Source organism: Podospora pseudopauciseta, chromosome 6 (genome assembly GCF_035222475.1).
Source record: "Podospora pseudopauciseta strain CBS 411.78 chromosome 6, whole genome shotgun sequence".
Taxonomy (NCBI): domain Eukaryota; kingdom Fungi; phylum Ascomycota; class Sordariomycetes; order Sordariales; family Podosporaceae; genus Podospora; species Podospora pseudopauciseta.
The window spans coordinates 3,380,387-3,400,097 of record NC_085895.1 but is presented as its reverse complement, the minus strand read 5'-3'; the positions used below and the strand labels follow the sequence as shown (position 1 = coordinate 3,400,097).

The following is a 19,711-nucleotide window of genomic DNA, read 5'->3' as shown; positions in this document are numbered from 1 at the left end:
AGAGACCGACGATTAGGGCGGTAACAGCCTCTTCCTTTCACTCTGAAGGGGTCAGTTGAGCGTGGAAATCATCACTGTGTAATTAGACTCAGATGGCTAGCTGGTTGAGGCTTTCAAGGAAAACTAGTGTGAGAAATCACATAACACCTCGGATCAGACTCGCCAAGTTCTGTCGAACTGTGACTACATGTCGACTTTAGCTTAACTTCAGACCAGGTGGTGTCGGAGATAGGAGAACCCCGATTGCTAAGATGAACTGATCACATCACATCCATCTTCGGTGCTCAAAGAGCCTCGTCTATCACCGTGATGAAATGTCGAAGTTTCCACGTTTACCGCGCTTCACGTCTTCAGCCGATTACGTCGTACAGAATATAGAAGTCTACACTATCACGTCAAAATTTGCGACCGATCCTCCGCGTGCTTCGCGAGTAACCTTTCAGCCAGCTGAAATCCAATAGAAACCCTGGTAGCCGCTCAAGTGAGGTTCCTGCATACATATCACCAGCTGAAAAGTCATAGCGGGGTCTAGCCAACGAACGATGAAACCTACCGAATTTGGATGTCTGCGCCATTTCAATACTTGGAATGATGGAATGGTCTGCGAGAATGACTAAAGATGACTATTGAAATTCTTTCACATCCATTCAAACATCACAAGTTTGGAAAGGTTGGGTTTTAACCGCCGGAGCAACATTGAACATGACGGAATCCCCACACACACTTCGTGCCCACAATGGAGCTGAGCTGGAACTCATTGCGAGGTCATCGGACGTTCTCGCTCTCGGTCAAGCAAGGGATGTGCAATGTATTCCTGGGTGGAAATGAACTTCTTTAATGGTCCAGGTGATTTCTTCTATGCTTCCTCGGGAATGGTTGATGATCAGGCTGCCGTTTGGCGGAGTCGTTCACACTGGATCAAGCATTCGGCTCCATCTCATTCCACGAGAATAAGAACCTGAGCCTGAGTGCTGCCCTCTACATACTTAAAGGTCTCTGCAATCATCCAAAGTCGAAAAGCACCAAGTTCGTCATCATCACACACACATTCAACCTTTTGTTGAGAGTCTGTCTCAAAGCAGCCCAGCTTCACCATGTCTTCCATGCAGGCAGCCTACTTCAGCCCGGACAAGCCAGAACCCATTAAAAAGATCATTATGGGTTGGGTGAAAGAGAACAGTCAGAAAGTCTCACGCATTCATCAATTCGGATATGGTTGGGAAGCATGGTTGCAAGCTGATTTGGGATACCGTCTAGCTGTGCAACTAAACGGTACGATGAAATAGATTTCATGTCCTATGACCCTGACATCGAACTTGAGCTGATCTGCGAGGATATAACACAGGCGCCGGGCTGAGACGCGAGACGTTCGTCTACAATGACCTGAGGCGTGTGGATTTGAACATCTATGGTAACGCTGGTCCAACTCAGCCCTGGCACCTTTTCGAGTTCAAGTGCAAGACTCCCACTCAGAACACAATTGAATTTCTCAGAGGTCTGCTAGATGATTGGGACAAACTGGAGGATGTTGTGATTGGCAAAGATCATGCGAGGCTCTGGGCTGTCGGGTTCTGGGTGGATGATGATATGGGCAAACCCAACGACAATCGCCTTGCAAACTGGAACTTCGAAAAGGGTAATGGTGTCAATGTCATGTGGAGGAGCTGGTACAGCCCAAAACCCACTGCTAGATTATCTTAGGTAGGCTTGGGTCCCCAGTGAAAGTGATACCTAGCCTCGTATCTTTCGACCAGATCATCAGAAACACTCAATTGACATCTGATATCCTCTCACGCGTGTCTGGTGTAAAGCCAAATTGAAAATCTCGTACGTTTTCTTCCGCGTGCGGTTACTTGAAAGGCATCCACGGTTTCCCCAGTGATCCTGATAGGCGGGCGGCGGTTCTCAGCCGAGCCCTGATACATACCTTCATACCTATACTGCATTCGCAATGCCCGAAGTGGACGTGTCAAATTCACGGTTTTTTACGACGAGACTGATCGTGAGGGATATAAGGCCCATGATCACCTCAAAGTATCTAGGGAGTCAACAGGAAGCAGACCATGTCTCCGAGCGCAGTGTCTCGGTGGGGTGGCGCCAGAAGACACACCCGATATTTATCTTGCGAAAGCACTTTGGACTTACTTCGTGGATTTTGGGTGCCGGTATACAACCAACAAGCTGCAGTCATGCAAGACATCATCATCAGCTGCATCGTCTCAAGGGTGCGTCATCTCCAGTGCGTGACATTCATCCCCACCATGGCCGATCATACGCCTCATCTCCAACGGCTTACAGGCCCCCAGGCCCCCAGGCAGCACAAACTGGGCAAGCCGAGCATGATCTCGATGGTTACTCCTTGGCCAGCCTCTTGAAGCGCACCGCCTACCCGGTCATCCCCAATGACGAAAGCAACCCGTTGGGCGACAAGCGAGGCTATCAGGCCTCCATCCCGATAACAGAGAACAATCTACCCCATCGCGATAACCATCTACGCCATCTCCTGCCAGGCTTATTCATGTTGCGAGATCAAAATGACAACAATTCGGATCCTGAAAATTCCCTTCATCGAATAGCTTTCTTTCTATGCATAGCGTAAACCTCAAGGCATAACAACACAAGTTGCACAGTTACCCTACCTATCTCACGTAAATGATGCCTTGCGGCCGATGAACTTTCTCACCCTCAAGTCATCACGAATAGGTACATGATGATCTCTCAAAGATACCGGCTCCCGGCCCGCCAGATCTACAGAGGAATACCGAGACCCACAACGAGCCCAGAAGTGGGATGTGGTTGTCTCGCCGGAGCTTTCGGGCCCTGGCTCCGTCACAAGCGGGTGCGCGGTTGGTCAGCCTCCGCTTTGCATCACCACCACGGGACAAATCCAAGCTTGAGAGGGGACGACAAAAGATGATGATATCAGATTAGAAGTTATGGTCTCCGTTTCCTTGCGTTATCGGATGATGGGTGGTATCTTGGTCCTGTGGGCAGACCTGTGGTGGAGGAAAAGGTGGGATGTACGTTGTATTCAAGTTGGAGGGTCTGGAATGGGGATGATATGTTGGAATGCGAGACTTTAGGTATGCAATCTTCCTCGATTATCAGAGAGTGACCAGTGAGACTAGCTCGACGTTGCTGCTACACAGTCGAGAGTGAAGCTAGGTGGGCAAAAACACCATCATTCTGGAGCTGAGATCAAAGCCCGGGATAAGCACAGCTTCTCACTTGTCATCTTGTTCTTTTTTTCTGGGGTCCCTTCTTTATGTCGTCTTACTTTCATCGTTCCCCTTCCCATGTGTGTCATCGCCTTGCGTCTACCTCCTTTCGATCAGCTCCTACTTGTGCACCACACGGGCAGGCACCGCCCGTGGATTTCAGACCCCAATAACCCCCTTCCCCCCCGCCTCGACCTCTACCCACCCCTCAGCTACTACTCCCCAGCACAGCCTCAAACTTGCAATCAAGCCTGATTCACACGCAGATATTGCATCATCTATTTCACTTCTCCCATCCCTTTCCTCCCCTTTTAGCTTCTCAAACTAGTGCCCTGCCAAGAGCGACCCAGACTCCCTTCCCGTTTGACAAGTTTGACAAGTCTCGACGCTGGTTCAGCGGTTGAAACGTTTGTAGGCTATTTAACGGGGCTCCGTTGCGCTAGTTTTGTTTAGTTCGTGGGGGGAAAAGAAAACTGGAGAGCGAGCGTTAAAATAACCGCGGGTGAACATAGAGTATATGGTTCGCCTCCGCTCGCTCGCTTATCCTTGACACGGGCGCCAACCAGAGGAAAAGTCAATATTGACTTCGGAACCTGGGGGCTCCTTCACACTCTGGGAGCAATGTCAGGCCTGCGGGGTATCGGGATCACAGTACCTATTAGTATGAAAACCACGAGTGTCGTTTGCCTCTCATGAATGGTGGGAAGAAAAGAGCGTATACGAGCAAGTTGGCTGTAATGCCACGATCTCGATGTTCAGGTGGCAGCGGTAATGATCAAGGCGTCATTGGCCGTCATAGACGCTATCAGCTATCTTGACTTTTGCCTTGGAAAGGGGTATTTACATGGCAGGGGTGTCCATCCAAGGTTGATATATGATAGGCAGAGAGTCCTGCCGCTTGCTCTTTCGGGGCCTATTACTGAGACCCGTAACACGCCCGAGGCCAAACCAAGGTCGATCGTCAATATTTGGGCTGGAATATAGCATAGAGTGCTGAGACTGTCGACGAGGTTAACTTCTTTTTGCAGTATCAACGGTATTCGGTCTTAGGCCGGGTCGGACGGCATTGATGCCCACTGGGCGCCTGCTCAGGCTTTGCGAGATATCCCCGAGATGGCTTCGTGCTTTCCCTTTGGCATTTTCCCAGAGAGATTTGTAGACCAATCTCGCGATGAAGATCTCCAGAGAGCCGCCGGGCTTGGTTTGGTTCCCCTCATAGGCACCACGACGAAGAAACGGGGACGGGCAGACTCGGGACATGGACGACAGGTGAACGGTTGGCTCGTAACGCTTGAGAATATGCCGGCTATGTAGAGCCAGAGAGATCGCCATCAATATCTATTTTACCCCGGGTATCCCGACAAGTGCGAAATGTTCCGACGCCTGTCCCCTCGCAGAAGGCAACAACGGCAGTACCAGACCAATGGAAATCATTGATGAGTGGAAGGAAGATTTGTGGAGCCTTTTTTCCCCGTGTCGAGGTGCGTATCGTCGTGAAGATGAGATCTGCCGCTGTCTAAGATCAGTGCCGGGGGTTCTAGAACCACGATCGACATGATGTGACTGGCTGAGAGCTCATGATGCACATGGCACAAGGGGAAGGAGATCAGGGCGACTTGATGAGGAGGTGGAGGGCTGAGACGAGATATTGGGTTGCAGGGATGGGTCGTCTTATAGGGTCTGGGGTAAAGAAGCGGTAGATGATTGTCACATGTCGTTTCTTGATCTGCGACTGTATCGATGTATGTTGAATACAACCTGATGGGGGCGCTGAATGAATATGAGATGCTTGAATATGACAAGACGATGCTAGATTGGATGGATGTTCCCTGCTGAGTGAGACTTGTCAGGCTGTCAGCTTGGGATAATACAGGCTAAAAAGGGTGGGTCGTATGCAGATTCTGTGCAAGTTTATTGTCTCGGCATTCACTCCAACATCAGCATCTGGTGGCTCTGGATGACTTCGAGCCCATTTGTTGACAAGGTCGGAAATTTGGTAGACGGGTCATTATGAGGTAGGTGAATCCTGTTTCGGGGCGAATATGGATGTTGGGGGATTCTCAATGAAACTGCGTGGCTTGGGCCAAGATGTTGATTGAGAGGCCGATAGATGTCGTGAGGGTGAGGCTATCAGCAGCTTGCTTAGTCTAGGGAGGTGTGCGTGTGATTTTTTCGGGAAGGTGGGAGATCGACGGCTTGGAAGCCTCGAATGGAGGTTGCCCAGCATTTCTGCGAAGCATTAAACTCTTGATGTGATAGCAGGACGGGAGCATAACCGTCATACTGGTCTTGGTTGTTCGTCTGGTGTGTCAAGTGAGCTAGATGAGGCAAGAAGAGGGTTAGGGTGTCTCACATAGCCAAAATTCCCACCCCACGCTGGAAAAACGGGAAGCTCGCCAAAAAGCACCCTACAAACTTGCAGAAGCGGTGTGTGCAACGGCAATGCGCTTTCTCAGAAAGTCTCAAGATCGGCGGCTAGTGCTCCGCGGCAAGCGCGTTTCTTTCTCGAATGGGTGTGGTCGATGGTTGGCAGTCGGTAGCGAGTGTTTGGCGAGTAGAGCAAAGCCGGAGGTGTACCTTCCGAAACAGGAAGTGGCAGGCATAGATTGACCAATCAGAGAGCAGCTATTAAAGTCCGAACCCCAGTTTTTAAGTCTTGGCTTTGGGAACACAACACCGTCTATTCTCAACCACGTTTTTTTTGGTTTTGGGTGTTCGTAAAAATGGTAGAACAGTTCATGCATGAGGAGGAGTTTGCTCAAGTTGATGGAATATATCTTTGTCAGTGTGGCCCGGTACGGTTGCAATTCTGTTGGAAGCACAGTTAACATGAAGAGCCATAAATCTCTTGATCTTGATCTTGATGATGGCTGCTTCACTCAGATGTCAATAGTCGTAAACGTGTTGTCTTTATGACCTCTACTTCCGATTCTCCCCGAGTCTGCGAAACGAGATAGTTGTTCTCCGGACCCTTTGTACCTCATAGAATAACTAGACAGACAGTTTCAGGAGTTCTCCTAACTCCTGATAAAGAAATTTCGCATACCGGTGTCATAAGCGACCAGGAGATCTCCCTCCATACCAGACTCTGACGAAAGCTGCCAAAACGTATCCCTGGATCTACGTTAAACTGTAACCAGTCATAATATGTGATGTAACTTGAACTTTCGGTGAACCATCAGGCTGGACAGCCCCGAGGTTTTGGGTTCTGACCGAATTCATGTGACAACGGGCCCATCGAGCATTGCTATCTCGCTGATAGCTATTTCCTTTGATTGGCCAAGAGTTTCAGACGGTAAACACCAGCCATTATTCCGAGGGGCTGGAAGGTTCTCAACATGAAAATCAGCCGCGTCGTCCCTGAATGATGCAATCACAGCCACAGCTTGTTATATCTGGGTGCCAACAGAGGTCGGACTCGCGTGCGGTGCACATATATGGGGAAAGCAGCTCGCGTACCGCATCACGCCGTAGGTTCATCCGAGTACTGCCCGTCATATGCAGGCTGACATAAACCCTAACCAAAATACCCTTTGGGTGACACCCCCAACAGCTCCGGGTATCAAAGTTGTGTTACACTCTGTGAGCACCTGACAGGCAATGAACCGACAGCTGGAAGAGAAGGTGCAACACCATGTCCGGGTTTCCCTTTTGTTGTTGCCCTGAGCTGAGGATTCCGCCGCCTTGGCTTTAAGAGGAGCTGAGGGAGGGGAACTCGGTCGTCAGTTTTGGGTTACGCCGACTATTTCTGTCAACCCATGATCCGCAGCTAGCAGCGCGGTCTTGGTGCGGTCTAGATCTGGTGGGGGCAGAGGGTGTCATTGAGGAAGCACGGGCCACATCAAGGTGGCATTGAACGGTTCAACGGTGCAGATACCGCCGTTAATACCCCCGCGGGCAAGCCGAAAATCTTGCAAGTTGCCAGGTTGCCTCCATGAGGTATGTACCTTTCTTTCCCTGTCTGTTCTGCCCGCCTTCATGCTTTCCCCGCCATTTCCCTGGCTCCTTCCGCCCTACTTGTACCTGCACAGCTCACATAACCCTGATGACGGAGGTGGAAGGAGAGACTGATGACACGTGCAATTGAACCCCGACCTGCGGCAGAGGCGGAATTCTAACCACCGTCAACATACGAGGCATTTATGAACCATCGTCCCAACAGTCGATTAAATGGACCGATTTAAATGAAGGACGGTTTCATGGGACCTGGCGAGCTAAGACGTGTTAAGGTGAGGCCCCGCGCCCCATACTATCTAGCAAGGTATCCAGGGTGTTCCGGCGCGGCGGCGAGACTGACCAGGTCCCGCCAGATCAGATCTCTCCTCTTTCTGTTGCCGGAGTGGCGGAGGAGAGGGAGTGGCTGCCGAAATGCACTCCTCAAAATCTTGCATGAAACCGAAACGAGGCAGAAAAGAAAAAAAGAAGCCGCAAAAACCTGGGGTCCCCAGACTTTCGTCTCTCTTTGCCGCACGCCCGTCTTCCCGCGCCAATATCCTGGAGCCCCTCACCAGCACGGCAGCACCAGACGTCAAGGCGCGCCTATTTTCCTGTCCTGTCCTGATGCGTCTCCGAAAGTCGCAGTCGGGATCACCCGCGACCATCCATGGTTCTCCTTTTGGGGCGAGTGCTTCCTCTTCTGTGCGCCCTCTTCTGGTTCTGGACTACCATTTTTGCTTCCTTTTTTCGCTGCCCTTTCCCATTCGCTTCCTAGTGCCTTTTCGAGCATACATGTGCACCCATACACACACCCAACACCTCAACCCACGTCTGGAAGAACCAGTGTTGACTTGCACTCCACCAGTCACGGGCTCACTTCGGGGAAGTTGCGGTCTCTTGCGGTGCTGCTACGGCGACTCCAAGACTGATCATCAGGGCAGGATCTCGATCCGTACTCCTCACCCTCACCCCCCTTCGCCCGCTCGTTCGATTTGGGTACAATCAGGCTCTGGCTGCGTACCGCTGAAAAATCTATTCCCCGGGGTCCCACGTGCCATGGGGTGGACGTGCAGAGTCCGCCGTCGAATCCGGGGGGTAATATGGATAATCATGGCATTTTTATGGGGATTTGGCCGAAACGCGGACTGCGGAGGGACTACTGTCTGCCTACCGTAGACGTCATGTACCTCGGCCAAGCTGCACTGGCGGCACGATAAAATAATCTCGCTTCGAATATTGTTCAGACATCCTAATTGGGACGCTGGTGTCTGCAAACACTCCTGCGGTGATACGAGCAAGCGCGGGGCGGCGGCAATTGCCCTGGAGGGGCCAAGACCAAGATACTGCCACCAGTGCAATGAAGTCATTCACAGCCATCCCAGCACCACCGGCCGGCACATGTCGAACCATACCCAACTGCCACATCCGGCATACTCAATATGGGTGAGATGCTTTTCACTCGCCCCCCCTGTTGCTCTCATGGAGCCTAGGTGGTGCCCTCCAAACCTTTAAACCTACATATCTCGCCGGTCGTGACTCGTCCTGTGACCTGTCCCCCCAAATTCACCTTCTTTCTTTCCAGGCCCAGTGGACCAAACGGATCTGACGACTTGACTTCCGCCCTGACCAAGGCAGACTCTGCTGTCGCGACTTTCGGGTTGCTGGGACCGAAGTTGCGACTCTGCATCTTGGGAGCCGCTGTTACGGTAGGATTGGCACGGCGAGAGCCTCCAGGTCCTGCCCCCAGACCCTTCGTTCTTACTCCACCAGAAACGGGTCCTGTCAAGAACCGCAGACACGGTCCACCACGGCCCGACCATCCGCTCTCCTGTTCGCTTCCTTCCTTGGTTCGACAGCAACACCATAGAACCCACTCCTCCCACCATCGTCATTCCCTTCCTGCCCAAAAGTGGTTATAAGTCGGCTTGTCCCTGACCACACCCGGTCCCGAACCATCACCACCACCAGTTTCCCTTGGTCGCCCAGTCTGTCTGCGGTTATTCTCTTGGCGGAAGGACTACCCTAGACAGACACACATACCCACAGACATCATCATGTCGTCGAGGAACAACCACATCGGGGACACGACCACCCAGTCCTACGATGACGCCGAGAAGGGTATCTACGAAGCCTCCCAACAATCTTTACCGGTCCTCCCTACCCCACCATCACCAGTTTACTCTGTTGATGAGAAGGCCATAATTCAGCAGGTCGAGACAGTTCAACCAACACCTGTAACATCTCCCATTCATGAGGGTATCACACCATCCTCCTCCACACCAGTCCTCACTCTTGCCTCGCGCAACTCACCGCCCTCTCCCGCCAGCGATGATCTCAAGAAGCCGCAAGGCAAGCCACCAGCGAAGCCAAAGAGAAAAGTCAGCCGATGGATTCTGTTTCAACTGTGGTACAACACCTACCGCAAGTTCTTCACCATTGTGGTGACTCTTAACCTGATCGGTATCTTGATGGCTGCTATCGGGAAGTTCGAATACGCCACAAACCACCTGGGCGCGTTGGTGTTGGGTAACTTGTTGATGGCCATCCTGATGAGAAATGAACTGTTCCTCCGGTTTCTGTACATCATCTCTATTTACGGGCTCAGGAGTGTAAGTCATCAACCCTGTTGACGATCATGCCAAGAGACCAAAATCACTGACTAGTACATTGAACAGTGGGCCCCTATTTGGCTCAAGCTCGCTGTAACTTCGATCTTGCAGCACGTTGGTGGCATTCACTCCGGATGTGCCCTGTCTGGAGCATGGTACGTCTCTCTCCTGCTCAGTCGATGGTGATAACATGCTAATTTTGCACCACAGCTGGCTGCTCTACAAGATCGTCGACATCCTCATTCACCATGCCAAGCAACACCCTTCCGTGATCGCCACTGGTATCATCACCAATGTACTGGTTGTGATCAGTATCTTGAGCGCGTTTCCTTGGGTCAGGAACAACCACCACAACGTGTTCGAGGGACATCATAGGTTGATTGGTTGGATGGGTTTGGCAACTACCTGGATCTTTGTCGTCCTCGGCAATGCCTACGACTTGAAGCTTGGAGAGTGGAGGCTGGATGCGCACTCTTTGATCTCTACACAGGAGCTTTGGTTTGCGGTCTTTATGACAGTCTTGTATGCTTACCACCTTCCCCTTAATATTTGTGTGCCGGTCGAGCTAACACATGGCTACAGTGTTCTCATCCCATGGGTCACCCTTCGCGAAGTTCCGGTCGAGGTCGAGATTCCATCACCAAAGGTGGCCATTCTCAAGTTCCAGCGCGGTATGCAGCAGGGTCTCTTGGCTAGAATCAGCAGGACGTCCATCATGGAGTACCATGCTTTTGGTATTATTAGTGAGGGGAGAAAGAGCGGGTGTCATTATCTCATCTGCGGCGTTCAGGGCGACTTCACCAAGTCCCTTGTTGACAACCCGCCCAAGACAGTGTGGACCCGTGAACTCAAGTTTGGTATGTTTCCCTTTGCTCTCTTCACATTACATTGACGAAGACTAACAAGGAACAGCTGGTGTTGGGCACGCCTCGGCCATGTTCAAGCGCGGCATCAGAGTTTGCACCGGTACTGGCATTGGCGCCGCTCTCTCGACATGCATCCAGAGCCCCAACTGGTTCCTCATCTGGATTGGCTCGGATCAGGAGAAGACCTTCGGCCCAACAATCTCACGGTTGATCCACGACAACATCGAGCCGGAGAGGATGATCTTGTGGGACACCAAGAAGAGGGGAGGCAGGCCAGACAGCGTGCAGCTGCTGAAGGATGTGTGGCACAGCTTTGGGGCTGAGGTTATCTTCATCACCTCGAACAAGGCGGGTAACGATGAGATGATGCAGGGGTGCTTGGAGGGTAAGTTTTACCCTCTTCCAAGGAGGTCACAAGAGAAGCAAAGAAGCTAACATGACAACAGCCGGACTCCACGCCTTCGGAACGCTTTGGGATTTCTAAACGACAAAGGAGAATAAAAGAACGGTTTAATTTGGGAGACACAACAAGAAAGGTTTCATGCATTGCTATTGGGGAGTTTTTATGACATTTTTTTCATGTGTGGTGATGGCAGGCTGGCAGCCGCCTGTGGGACGGGGGACTGATGAGCGAGCATACCTACCTATTTATCCATGTTTGCATGTTTGTGTTGGATGATACTTTTTTTTTTTTCGTTTCAAGTGGGCATATATTACGTCGAAATCTTTGTACAGAACAAAGTTTATTTTTTTTTCTACTTTGGTTTCTTTCCTCCACGTTTGTGGAGTTAGAGTCTTGTGTGGGGAAAATTGGTATCATGTTATGGACAGTCGCCCGCGTGGCTGGCATGGTGGAGGATGATGATAAGGGGGATTTTGGCTTTGTACATGTGCTTGTAACATCACAATCAACTCATATGAACACATGCCGCCCACATTTATGTAGGTGATCTGGTTTTGCTGATGGGAGCGGACAAGATGAAGCGAATGCTGTTTGACTTTGTAAAAGATATTGCATGGCATTGTGTGCAAGCTATGGCTAGACCTGCTGATACAGATCTATTTCGGTTTCATAACCTTTGCACCACTGGCCTATATAGCTTGAGGAATATGAGACCGGCGTAGTAAGCTTTGATGGTTGTAACGAGGTGGGTTTTTTTCCTCACGTGTGGTTATGGGACTCGACTCTTACGTAATGGACGTGTTTCTCGTTTTCTCGTCACCATCTTTCAATACAGACTTTATACCTACACGGATTCTTCCAAATCGGCCACGTTCCGTGTAAATGAAGGACTAGATCTACTGACAGGCTACATGCTGTGCTCGGCTAAGGAAAAGAAACAAAGCCTTTTTTACCTATTGTCATATTGACTGGTGTGCTGGCATGAAGACACACCAACTGGGGAATTGTTGAACTTTCCCTTCAAGCTTTTTCGGACCATCCAGCGATGTATTAGGTCCAGACTTTTTCGAGGATAGGGTATTTTGTATTATTTATCGATGCCCCTGGTTGACCAGTCGTGCTTACCTCTGCTGTCCTGTGGGAGTGAGTGGTGGCTTCTTGATTAGGGTAATGATCAAGTAGGGAATCTCAAAACGCCTTTTGGTGATCATGTGCCCTCGAAACATGACGACAAGTCAAAGGTATTAGTACCCATAGAGCAGGCCAGGATGTTGTTGTTATTGTGGGCTGTTAGGGGATATCAGCGGTACGAACGTTGAAGCTAAACATATACTTCAGTAAATCTAATCTTCAGGAACTCGGCTTACTTTCCATGGTGCCTCAAAAGGAAAAGGATATCATGCATGCGTTCCTGGATTGAGAAATGGTGCCCCTAGAATTTTGGGGCCAGTCATGCCTGAATTTGCATGTATGATTGCAAGAGATTCAAGAGAGATAATTATCAAGCCTACATTTTCGGCAACTTGTACAGCCAACATCGTGGGAAGCTTGTAAGTACCTTTGGTGCTGACAATCATAGGCGTCTAGGTATTCTTGTGTTCTAGGCTGATTAAATGTCTGGCAGAAAGAGACAGCCAACATCGGTGTTTCAAGACTGCTTATTCGCACCATGTAACGATAAAGCACACACGATCCAGCGTTCGGCGTGTCTTAGTGCCAAGCTATACATCATGCACAACCAAAGAATCATCGACACTAAATAAGGAGGGGCGACTCTTGGTATGACACGGAGATAGGCTGCAAGAAATCCCGAAGCATGTGCTCCAACCCCAGTCAAGGGGTGTTTTTCGAAGGGCGCATTTCTTAGTAAGCCCCAGTGCCAATCGTATCAATAATCAAGCAAAGATTTGGGGTAACAAAAAGGGGGTCATGTAAGACTTCAAAAACATCAACATCTCTCGACCCCTCACATCAAACTCCACCAAACCAGGTCCTAAACTCCAACTTCACTAACGCACCGCAGCACAATGTCGGGCAAGTACACCGGAAAGTGCCTCTGCGAAGAGGGAGGCATCCGCTTCACCATCTCTGCTGAGCCTATTGATCCGGTATGCACCTGTTATTGCGGCCATTGCAGCAAAGGCGCTGGCGGGCTGGGCCAGGTGGTAAGTTCAAAATCTTGAAACACATTTTGAGCGATGGCTAACACCAAAACAGATGGTGGCCTTCCCAGAAGAGAGCATCGACATTGAGTCGGGCAAAGAGCTCATCACGACCTTCACCTTTAAGAATACCGATAGCGGCAAGCCCAAAGACAAGATGTTTTGCAAGTCTTGCGGGGTGACGCTTTGGACTGCCCCTGAGCATTGGAAGCAGCTCAAGCAGCTATTGGTTCGGACACCGGTGTTGGATGGGGGGTATGTTTATTCTGTTGGAAAGCAAGCACGTGGAAGTTGCTGACTCGAGGCAGAATTGACTGGAAGCCTACTGTTGAGCTTTCGACGAGCAAGCGGGCGAAGTGGACTTCTTCTGTTGCCGGGGCAGCGCAGCAGTGAGGGGTAATGGACGATGACGGTAGCGGGAACAGGGCATCGGACTTGGTGTTGAATGCGAGGCGGGGATGGGATTTCAAGATTGGAGACCATGTCTGCTCCTATTGTTCCTGGGGTAAATGCTGTGAATCCGTAATAGCGTTAGCAACTCTTGTTGAATGATAGCGATAACTGGGCGATAAGAACGACCAACAAGCATCAGCATGGTTCAATATCGGCATCGACAATGTGTCTAAGCCCCGTCTTGAAACGTTTGAAAATAACCAGATATCGTCATACCACAAGTCCATACTCGTATTGCAAAAGAAGAAAGGCAGTGGCTTACCTGTCGATAGAAGTATGTCTTGGGAGTGATGGCCAGAATCGATGATTGAGCAAGACAGGAAGAATGTGGGGGTTCCTTGCCAGGATCAATTGAAGAGAGAAGGGAAGGTGGGGGCACCGGCTAATGAGATCACCAACCCCGCCATCGGTGGGGGAGCATTGACCCCTGCAGCCATTGACTTGGTAGTGCATTGTTTGAGTGTCGCTCTCTCAGGCACCCTGTTGGACTGTTTGTTCCCAACCAACACCAAGCTGATGCGCTAATCCCATCGCCGTCGACTATTTTGCTGGTGCGCAATCATTCAATCTGTCGTTCTGCCATCACTGTATTCTATCACGTGGAGTCTCGAAATCATGGCGATAAAAAACCACTTGCGGCTGTTGTTCACAGCCGGGTCGCTGCTTGCGACGACGTTTGCCAGCCCCGTCAGTCGCTTTGAAGATGACGACGATGATGACACCCCGCTGCCAGTGGTGATCTGGCATGGTGAGTACCGCAGCTCGCTCCATTGATTGACCATCTTCAGCTAACTATCCTTCGAACCAGGTCTCGGAGACGCCTACAACGCCGATGGCATGCGCCAGGTAGCCGACCTCGCCGAGTCAGTCAACCCCGGCACACTCGTCTACCCCATTCGCATCGAAGACGCCGGCAACCGCGACCGCTACGACTCCTTCGTCGGCAACGTTACCGAGCAACTAACCAAAGTGTGCGCCGACATCGCCGCCCACCCCATCCTCTCCACCGCCCCAGCCATCGACGCCGTGGGATTCTCCCAAGGCGGTCAGTTCCTCCGCGGCTACGTCGAGCGCTGTAACAATCCTCCCGTCCGGAGTTTGATCACCTTCGGCTCCCAGCACAACGGCATCACCCGCTTTAGAGACTGCGAGACGAACGACTGGATCTGCCGGTTCGCCATGGCCGTCCTAGGGACCAATCCCTGGTCCCCCGCGGTCCAGGGCAAGCTGGTCCCCGCGCAGTATTTCCGCGATCCTGAACAATACGAGAAGTATCTCGAGCATTCCAACTTCCTTGCGGATATCAACAACGAGCGGTCGATCAAGAACGAGACGTACAAGAAGAACATTGCGAAGCTGGAGAGCTTTGTCATGTACATGTTTGACGAGGACACGACGGTGGTGCCCAAGGAGACGTCGTGGTTTGAGGATGTGAATGGCACCGAGATTACACCTTTGCGTGCGAGGAAGCTGTATTCGGAGGATTGGTTGGGATTGAGGGAGCTGGATCGCAAGGGCGGGCTGAAGTTCAGGACTGCGCCTGGGGATCACATGCAGTTGTCGGATGAGTTGTTGACGGAGGCTTTTGGGGATTTCTTTGGGCCTTTGAATAGGCACAAGGGGAGGTCGGATCCCCGTCCTGCTTCGCACGTTGGAGACGAAGAGTCTGACATGGGCAGTGGCGGGAGGTCAGAGGGTCGTCCTGCTTCGAGGGGCGGAGATGTTGAGTCTGATATGGGCAACGACTTGTAAGGGATTGAACTATTTTTTAGGAAGGGCGCGCCAGGAACACGGAACTCTGGGTATGAATCGTGGATGGATAAGGGTAATAATTATGGGGTACCTAGCTGGGAAGAGCACAGCGATGAAGGGAGTCATTTACTGTGTATAGGGGCAGGGTTTGTATTTTTGTTCGCTTTGGCAATAGGCGTCAGGAATCAGTGGTTGGGAAACAATCAGGCAAAGGTCCGAGTCTTTGGCACCTTTGGTTTAGTTATTGAGTAGGCATGGGAGTACCCCGAATACATATTTTATGCGCATACTGTGGTATGACGGGGTGGGAAGTGTATTTGGAATTAAGTTTGCTGTGTCTGCTGTGGGATGAACGGGTGTAACGGTCACAAACATGCTGTGGGTTGCGTCATGGAGAGACATCATGGGCCTAATTTCTGAAGATTGCGAAGGTGGGTGAGAGGCGGCATGACCATGGCCGAGTGTCACGACATGCGAGCATTCCGTACAGCATGCAGCTCTCTGGTTGTTGCAAGTGTTGGATTCCGAATATTGACCAGCTGGTTAATGACGCATTGTTATACATATACACAGTGTCTCATGCTTTGCTCCGGGATCCGAGCTGTTGGGCAACAGTAGCGTTGAGAGCAATGATGACAAGAACTTCATGGCCGATGTTGTTTTTTGAGGGGCTCCTCTTCAAGATACGAGCTTACAAGCCCAGTAGGCACATTCATGAGACTCCTCAATACTTATCTTATCAACCCATCGGAATCCTTTTGGCTACCTACCTATCTATCCTCGGCGCACCCCGATCGGTGATCCAACTCCGAACTGCACAACAAGAACAGGGAACATGCGGGTTCCAAAAGAGATGAGCTCACATGCCAAAGCTCGTCCCAAGCTTCAGAACTCGTGGGTTAGGTGAACGTCTTTTTGCTCCAGTGAAACTATCTATTTCCATAACATCACCAACAAAAAATATTCAGGCCTAGAATATTAATAGAGTTCAATAATCTAGCTGTGGGGAACATCCAGCCATGGTGGGGTTAGATCGCGAAACTTTAAATGGGGGTGGGTGCCTCGGGCAGAGGAGGTGCGAAAAAACGCGCCTAGAAAATTGTTGGAGCGGAGCTCTTAAGCAACCTGAGGTGGGGGAGGAGGCTGGCTTTTTTCTGCGTTGCTGCAGTAGCGGAAACCTGGGCCAACGTTGGCGAGAGCGAGAGAGAAAAGGCGGATGAGGATGGACAAGAAGAAGAGGAAGGGGAAAACAAATAACAAACCGTCCATGTAGAAAGAAAGTCATTGTCAAAGAGCCCCCACATGTTCATCTAACTGTAGGGAGATGTCTACCTTATCCAATCTAAATCCATCGGATTTTTAAAGCTAGGATTGAATTCTGCCACTCAAACCCCCCTGTATGTCATCAGATTGCATAACCGCTGTGCAAGGGCGGTGAATACTCCATAGGGGACCTCGAACCTGCTGAAGCCACCAAATGGCCCGGGATCAGCGCTGGACAATGCTGGACCGAAGCACGCCAGTCAGCCAGACAACGCGACATGGGATGCCACGCCAAAAACGCGCCCGCCGCAGCAGGGACTCCTCTTTAACAAAATCGCGTCCTGCCGCAACGAGTGAGACGACGGGACACGAAACCTGCATCTCTTAAATACCCAAAATCTCCACTTCCCACAAAGCCCTCCCAGCTGCACACTACCCGGGCCACTTTCCACGAGGCCATCTTTTTGGGATTGGGCTTTCTATTCTCTTCCTTTCTATTATCCCTTGGTGTCCTCGTCATTGTCAGCTACAGCAGCTCGCCCATAGTTGGACCGACTTACAAGGAACATCGCGATTTGGTAGGCGGGTTCTGCAGGTGGAAAAGACCGCACTTCGACGCGCCTCAACCTGGACACGCGAGGTTTCCACTTCAGGACACGGCTAGCAAAGGTTTTTCCAACCTCACCACCACTCCCAACTTTGCAAAAGCTACTCCGTAAACCTGTCACGATCAAGACGTGAGCCAACCAAGATCAAGACAACACGAACAATGGACTCCTCTCCTTCCGCCTCCACCAAGACCCGGGAGCCCTCGCTGCCCACCCTCCAGGGCGTAAAGCGGCCTGCACCTTCCTTGCTCCCTGCATTCGAACCCCTTTCCTCATCACCAGGTCTCCCAAGGCCATCGAAGCGGCAGGCAACAGCATCAGCCTTCTTCAAGTATCCCACTCCGGCACCAACATCGAGCACCGGCATCCTCTCCTCCAGTCCCCCACGCGTTGGAAACCGGCCGGCTCCTCCAAGACCACAGTCGAGGTCAAGCGTCACAGAGCGTGCTCCACTGTGCGATGTCCGCTCTGTGGACCTCAATGAGAACGGGGAGACATTGTTGATGGGACGATCGAGCAATTCTTCACAATATCAGCTGTCGGCCAACCGGTTAATCAGCAGAGTACACGTCAAGGCGCGATATATCGCCGCCGCAGAGCCCCTCGAGCCAAACAAGATTGAGATTGTATGCAATGGATGGAACGGCCTAAAGCTTCACTGCCAGGGGCAGACATGGGAGTTGGCCAAGGGTGATTCCTTCACCTCGGAGACCGAAGGTGCTGACATCATGATCGATGTCCACGATGCGAGAGTATTGGTACAATGGCCGCGTCATGAGAAGGAACGTGACGTGTTGGGTCAGCTCAGCGATTCATCCTGGGATGAGTCTCCTCGCCCAAGAGTTGGCAGGGTGGCAGGTGCTTCGGAGCTTCATGGTAGTCCTCTTAGAAGGTCGGTGCGCATCGGTAGTCCCGAGTCACCCACACCTGCCAATGTGTCCAGGGCAAACGCGAGCCTCAACGAGTTGTTGGCTGTTGATAACGAGCATGCCGACGCGGTGCAGATCTATGAGGATGCCAGTGCTGATGAGCAAGAATTGCCGAGACTGACCGACGCTGCCGAGGAGAGCTTCATGACACAAGCTGCTCCAAGTCTGTCCAGCGACCTAAGCGAGCCCGAATCGGAGGAGGAAAACGATGCAGACGAGGAGAATGACCCCATCATTCACTCTTTCGGTCCCTTTGGCGCCAACCTCAACAGCCGCCTTGCCTCTTTCTCGGCCAATTCTCCTCGGGGACACCGTGTGTCTCGTAACCCACTTTCCGATGTGGCCGGCAGAACACAGGAGAGAATGGAGCCCATCTCTGAGGACGAGGCCGAGGATTTGTTGAGCAGTCTAAGTGACGAACAGAAGGCCAACATCACCAACCACGTGGTCAACCAGCTTGCATTCTCTCGTCTCTCTTCGACTCCTTTGACCACCATCATGACCAATCTTCCTGCTGCCGAAAAGAAGGACTTGAAGAAGGACCAGCTCCGTGTTATAATTGAGGGCACTGCGGCGGTCGGCATCATCCGTAGACAGGGCAAGGACGCGGCCGGCAAGCCTCTGGAAAGCGAGTATTACTACATCCCTGAGAAGGATAGTGATGAACATCGCCGTCTGGCCGTGACGGACGGCCTTCGGAAGCCCAGTTTGAGAAACTGCCGCAAGCAGCACAAAGTAAGCCCGCCCAAATCGTACTGTTCAGTTTGTCAACATGACTAACATGAGTTCAGCAATACTTTTGGAAGCGCCCCAAGACTCCTTGAACTATTCACTACAACATGTCACATTATTTCACCTTTTTGATCCATGGTTTCTCTCGTATCGGCTATCGGCGGCGGTGGCGGAGTTCTTGTTGCGACGGAAAACGGAAACACCTTGTTCACATACCCCCATACCCCATTTCTTCGTCTGTCTCATATTAGGGGTCGTCGCTTTGTAGCGCTGTATTTGCTCCAGGATATTCGCATAGCGCAAGGCGTTTTGTTTCCATGTACAATTTGGTTTTTTATCGTAGGGGGGTGATGGTTGATGGCTTCGCTGACGGATTGGCGTCGTCATCTGGCTTGACGATGGGGGAAGAGGACAAGGACGATGAGGAGGTGCTAAGGGAACGAAACGGACGGAATGCTTTTAGGGTGATGTATGTATTATTTGTATGTTTGAAGAAAATGGCCTCGAATAGAAGATGCAAATGGATAAATCGTCTTAGGAACAGTTCTTGAAGTGCCTCGTGCGATGGAAAAGCAAGTAAACAAACAGAACCAATCATGAGATTTCTTGGATCGTCATCTGGACGGAAGCACCTGAAGAACCAGAGATCTGGAACAACAGGTGCAAGCAACCACAACGAACGCCCCACATCAGCCCCACCTACCTTATTCTTGGGCTGAGCAGGGGTGTCCCGGCAGGCACAGATCTCGCTGATAAGATAAGCGGAAAATCCTGCCCTCC

General features: G+C 51.2%; 6 protein-coding genes across 6 annotated transcripts; all 6 read left to right on the top strand.

Annotated features, from left to right (window-relative positions):
- Positions 1–1,038: 1,038 nt before the first annotated feature.
- On the top strand, positions 1,039–1,793 carry QC763_000025 (uncharacterized protein). The gene is made up of 2 exons (XM_062905018.1): positions 1,039–1,272; positions 1,346–1,793. The coding sequence occupies exons 1-2, from the start codon at positions 1,095–1,097 to the stop codon at positions 1,699–1,701; spliced, it is 534 nt and encodes a 177-aa protein (XP_062763377.1). The 5' UTR covers positions 1,039–1,094; the 3' UTR covers positions 1,702–1,793.
- Positions 1,794–7,179: 5,386 nt separating this feature from the next.
- Positions 7,180–8,181, top strand: QC763_0098260 (uncharacterized protein; the record flags this gene model as incomplete). Its single annotated transcript, XM_062906363.1, has 2 exons — positions 7,180–7,447; positions 8,020–8,181. Exons 1-2 carry the CDS (start codon positions 7,403–7,405, stop codon positions 8,179–8,181), a joined length of 207 nt encoding a protein of 68 aa, XP_062763376.1. The 5' UTR covers positions 7,180–7,402.
- A 1,027-nt stretch (positions 8,182–9,208) lies between these two features.
- On the top strand, positions 9,209–11,552 carry QC763_000030 (uncharacterized protein; the record flags this gene model as incomplete). Its single annotated transcript, XM_062905020.1, has 6 exons — positions 9,209–9,763; positions 9,830–9,918; positions 9,974–10,285; positions 10,346–10,620; positions 10,676–11,014; positions 11,076–11,552. The coding sequence occupies 6 exons, from the start codon at positions 9,209–9,211 to the stop codon at positions 11,111–11,113; spliced, it is 1,608 nt and encodes a 535-aa protein (XP_062763375.1). The 3' UTR covers positions 11,114–11,552.
- A 1,437-nt stretch (positions 11,553–12,989) lies between these two features.
- QC763_000040 (uncharacterized protein) lies at positions 12,990–13,587 on the top strand (the record flags this gene model as incomplete). Its single annotated transcript, XM_062905025.1, has 3 exons — positions 12,990–13,197; positions 13,250–13,449; positions 13,503–13,587. Exons 1-3 carry the CDS (start codon positions 13,060–13,062, stop codon positions 13,585–13,587), a joined length of 423 nt encoding a protein of 140 aa, XP_062763374.1. The 5' UTR covers positions 12,990–13,059.
- A 675-nt stretch (positions 13,588–14,262) lies between these two features.
- QC763_000050 (uncharacterized protein) lies at positions 14,263–15,992 on the top strand (the record flags this gene model as incomplete). The annotated part of the gene is made up of 2 exons (XM_062905028.1): positions 14,263–14,395; positions 14,456–15,992. The coding sequence occupies 2 exons, from the start codon at positions 14,263–14,265 to the stop codon at positions 15,397–15,399; spliced, it is 1,077 nt and encodes a 358-aa protein (XP_062763373.1). The 3' UTR covers positions 15,400–15,992.
- Positions 15,993–16,967: 975 nt separating this feature from the next.
- On the top strand, positions 16,968–19,468 carry TOS4 (target of SBF). Its single transcript, XM_062905029.1, has 2 exons — positions 16,968–18,934; positions 18,991–19,468. The coding sequence occupies exons 1-2, from the start codon at positions 17,432–17,434 to the stop codon at positions 19,021–19,023; spliced, it is 1,536 nt and encodes a 511-aa protein (XP_062763372.1). The 5' UTR covers positions 16,968–17,431; the 3' UTR covers positions 19,024–19,468.
- Positions 19,469–19,711: the final 243 nt, after the last annotated feature.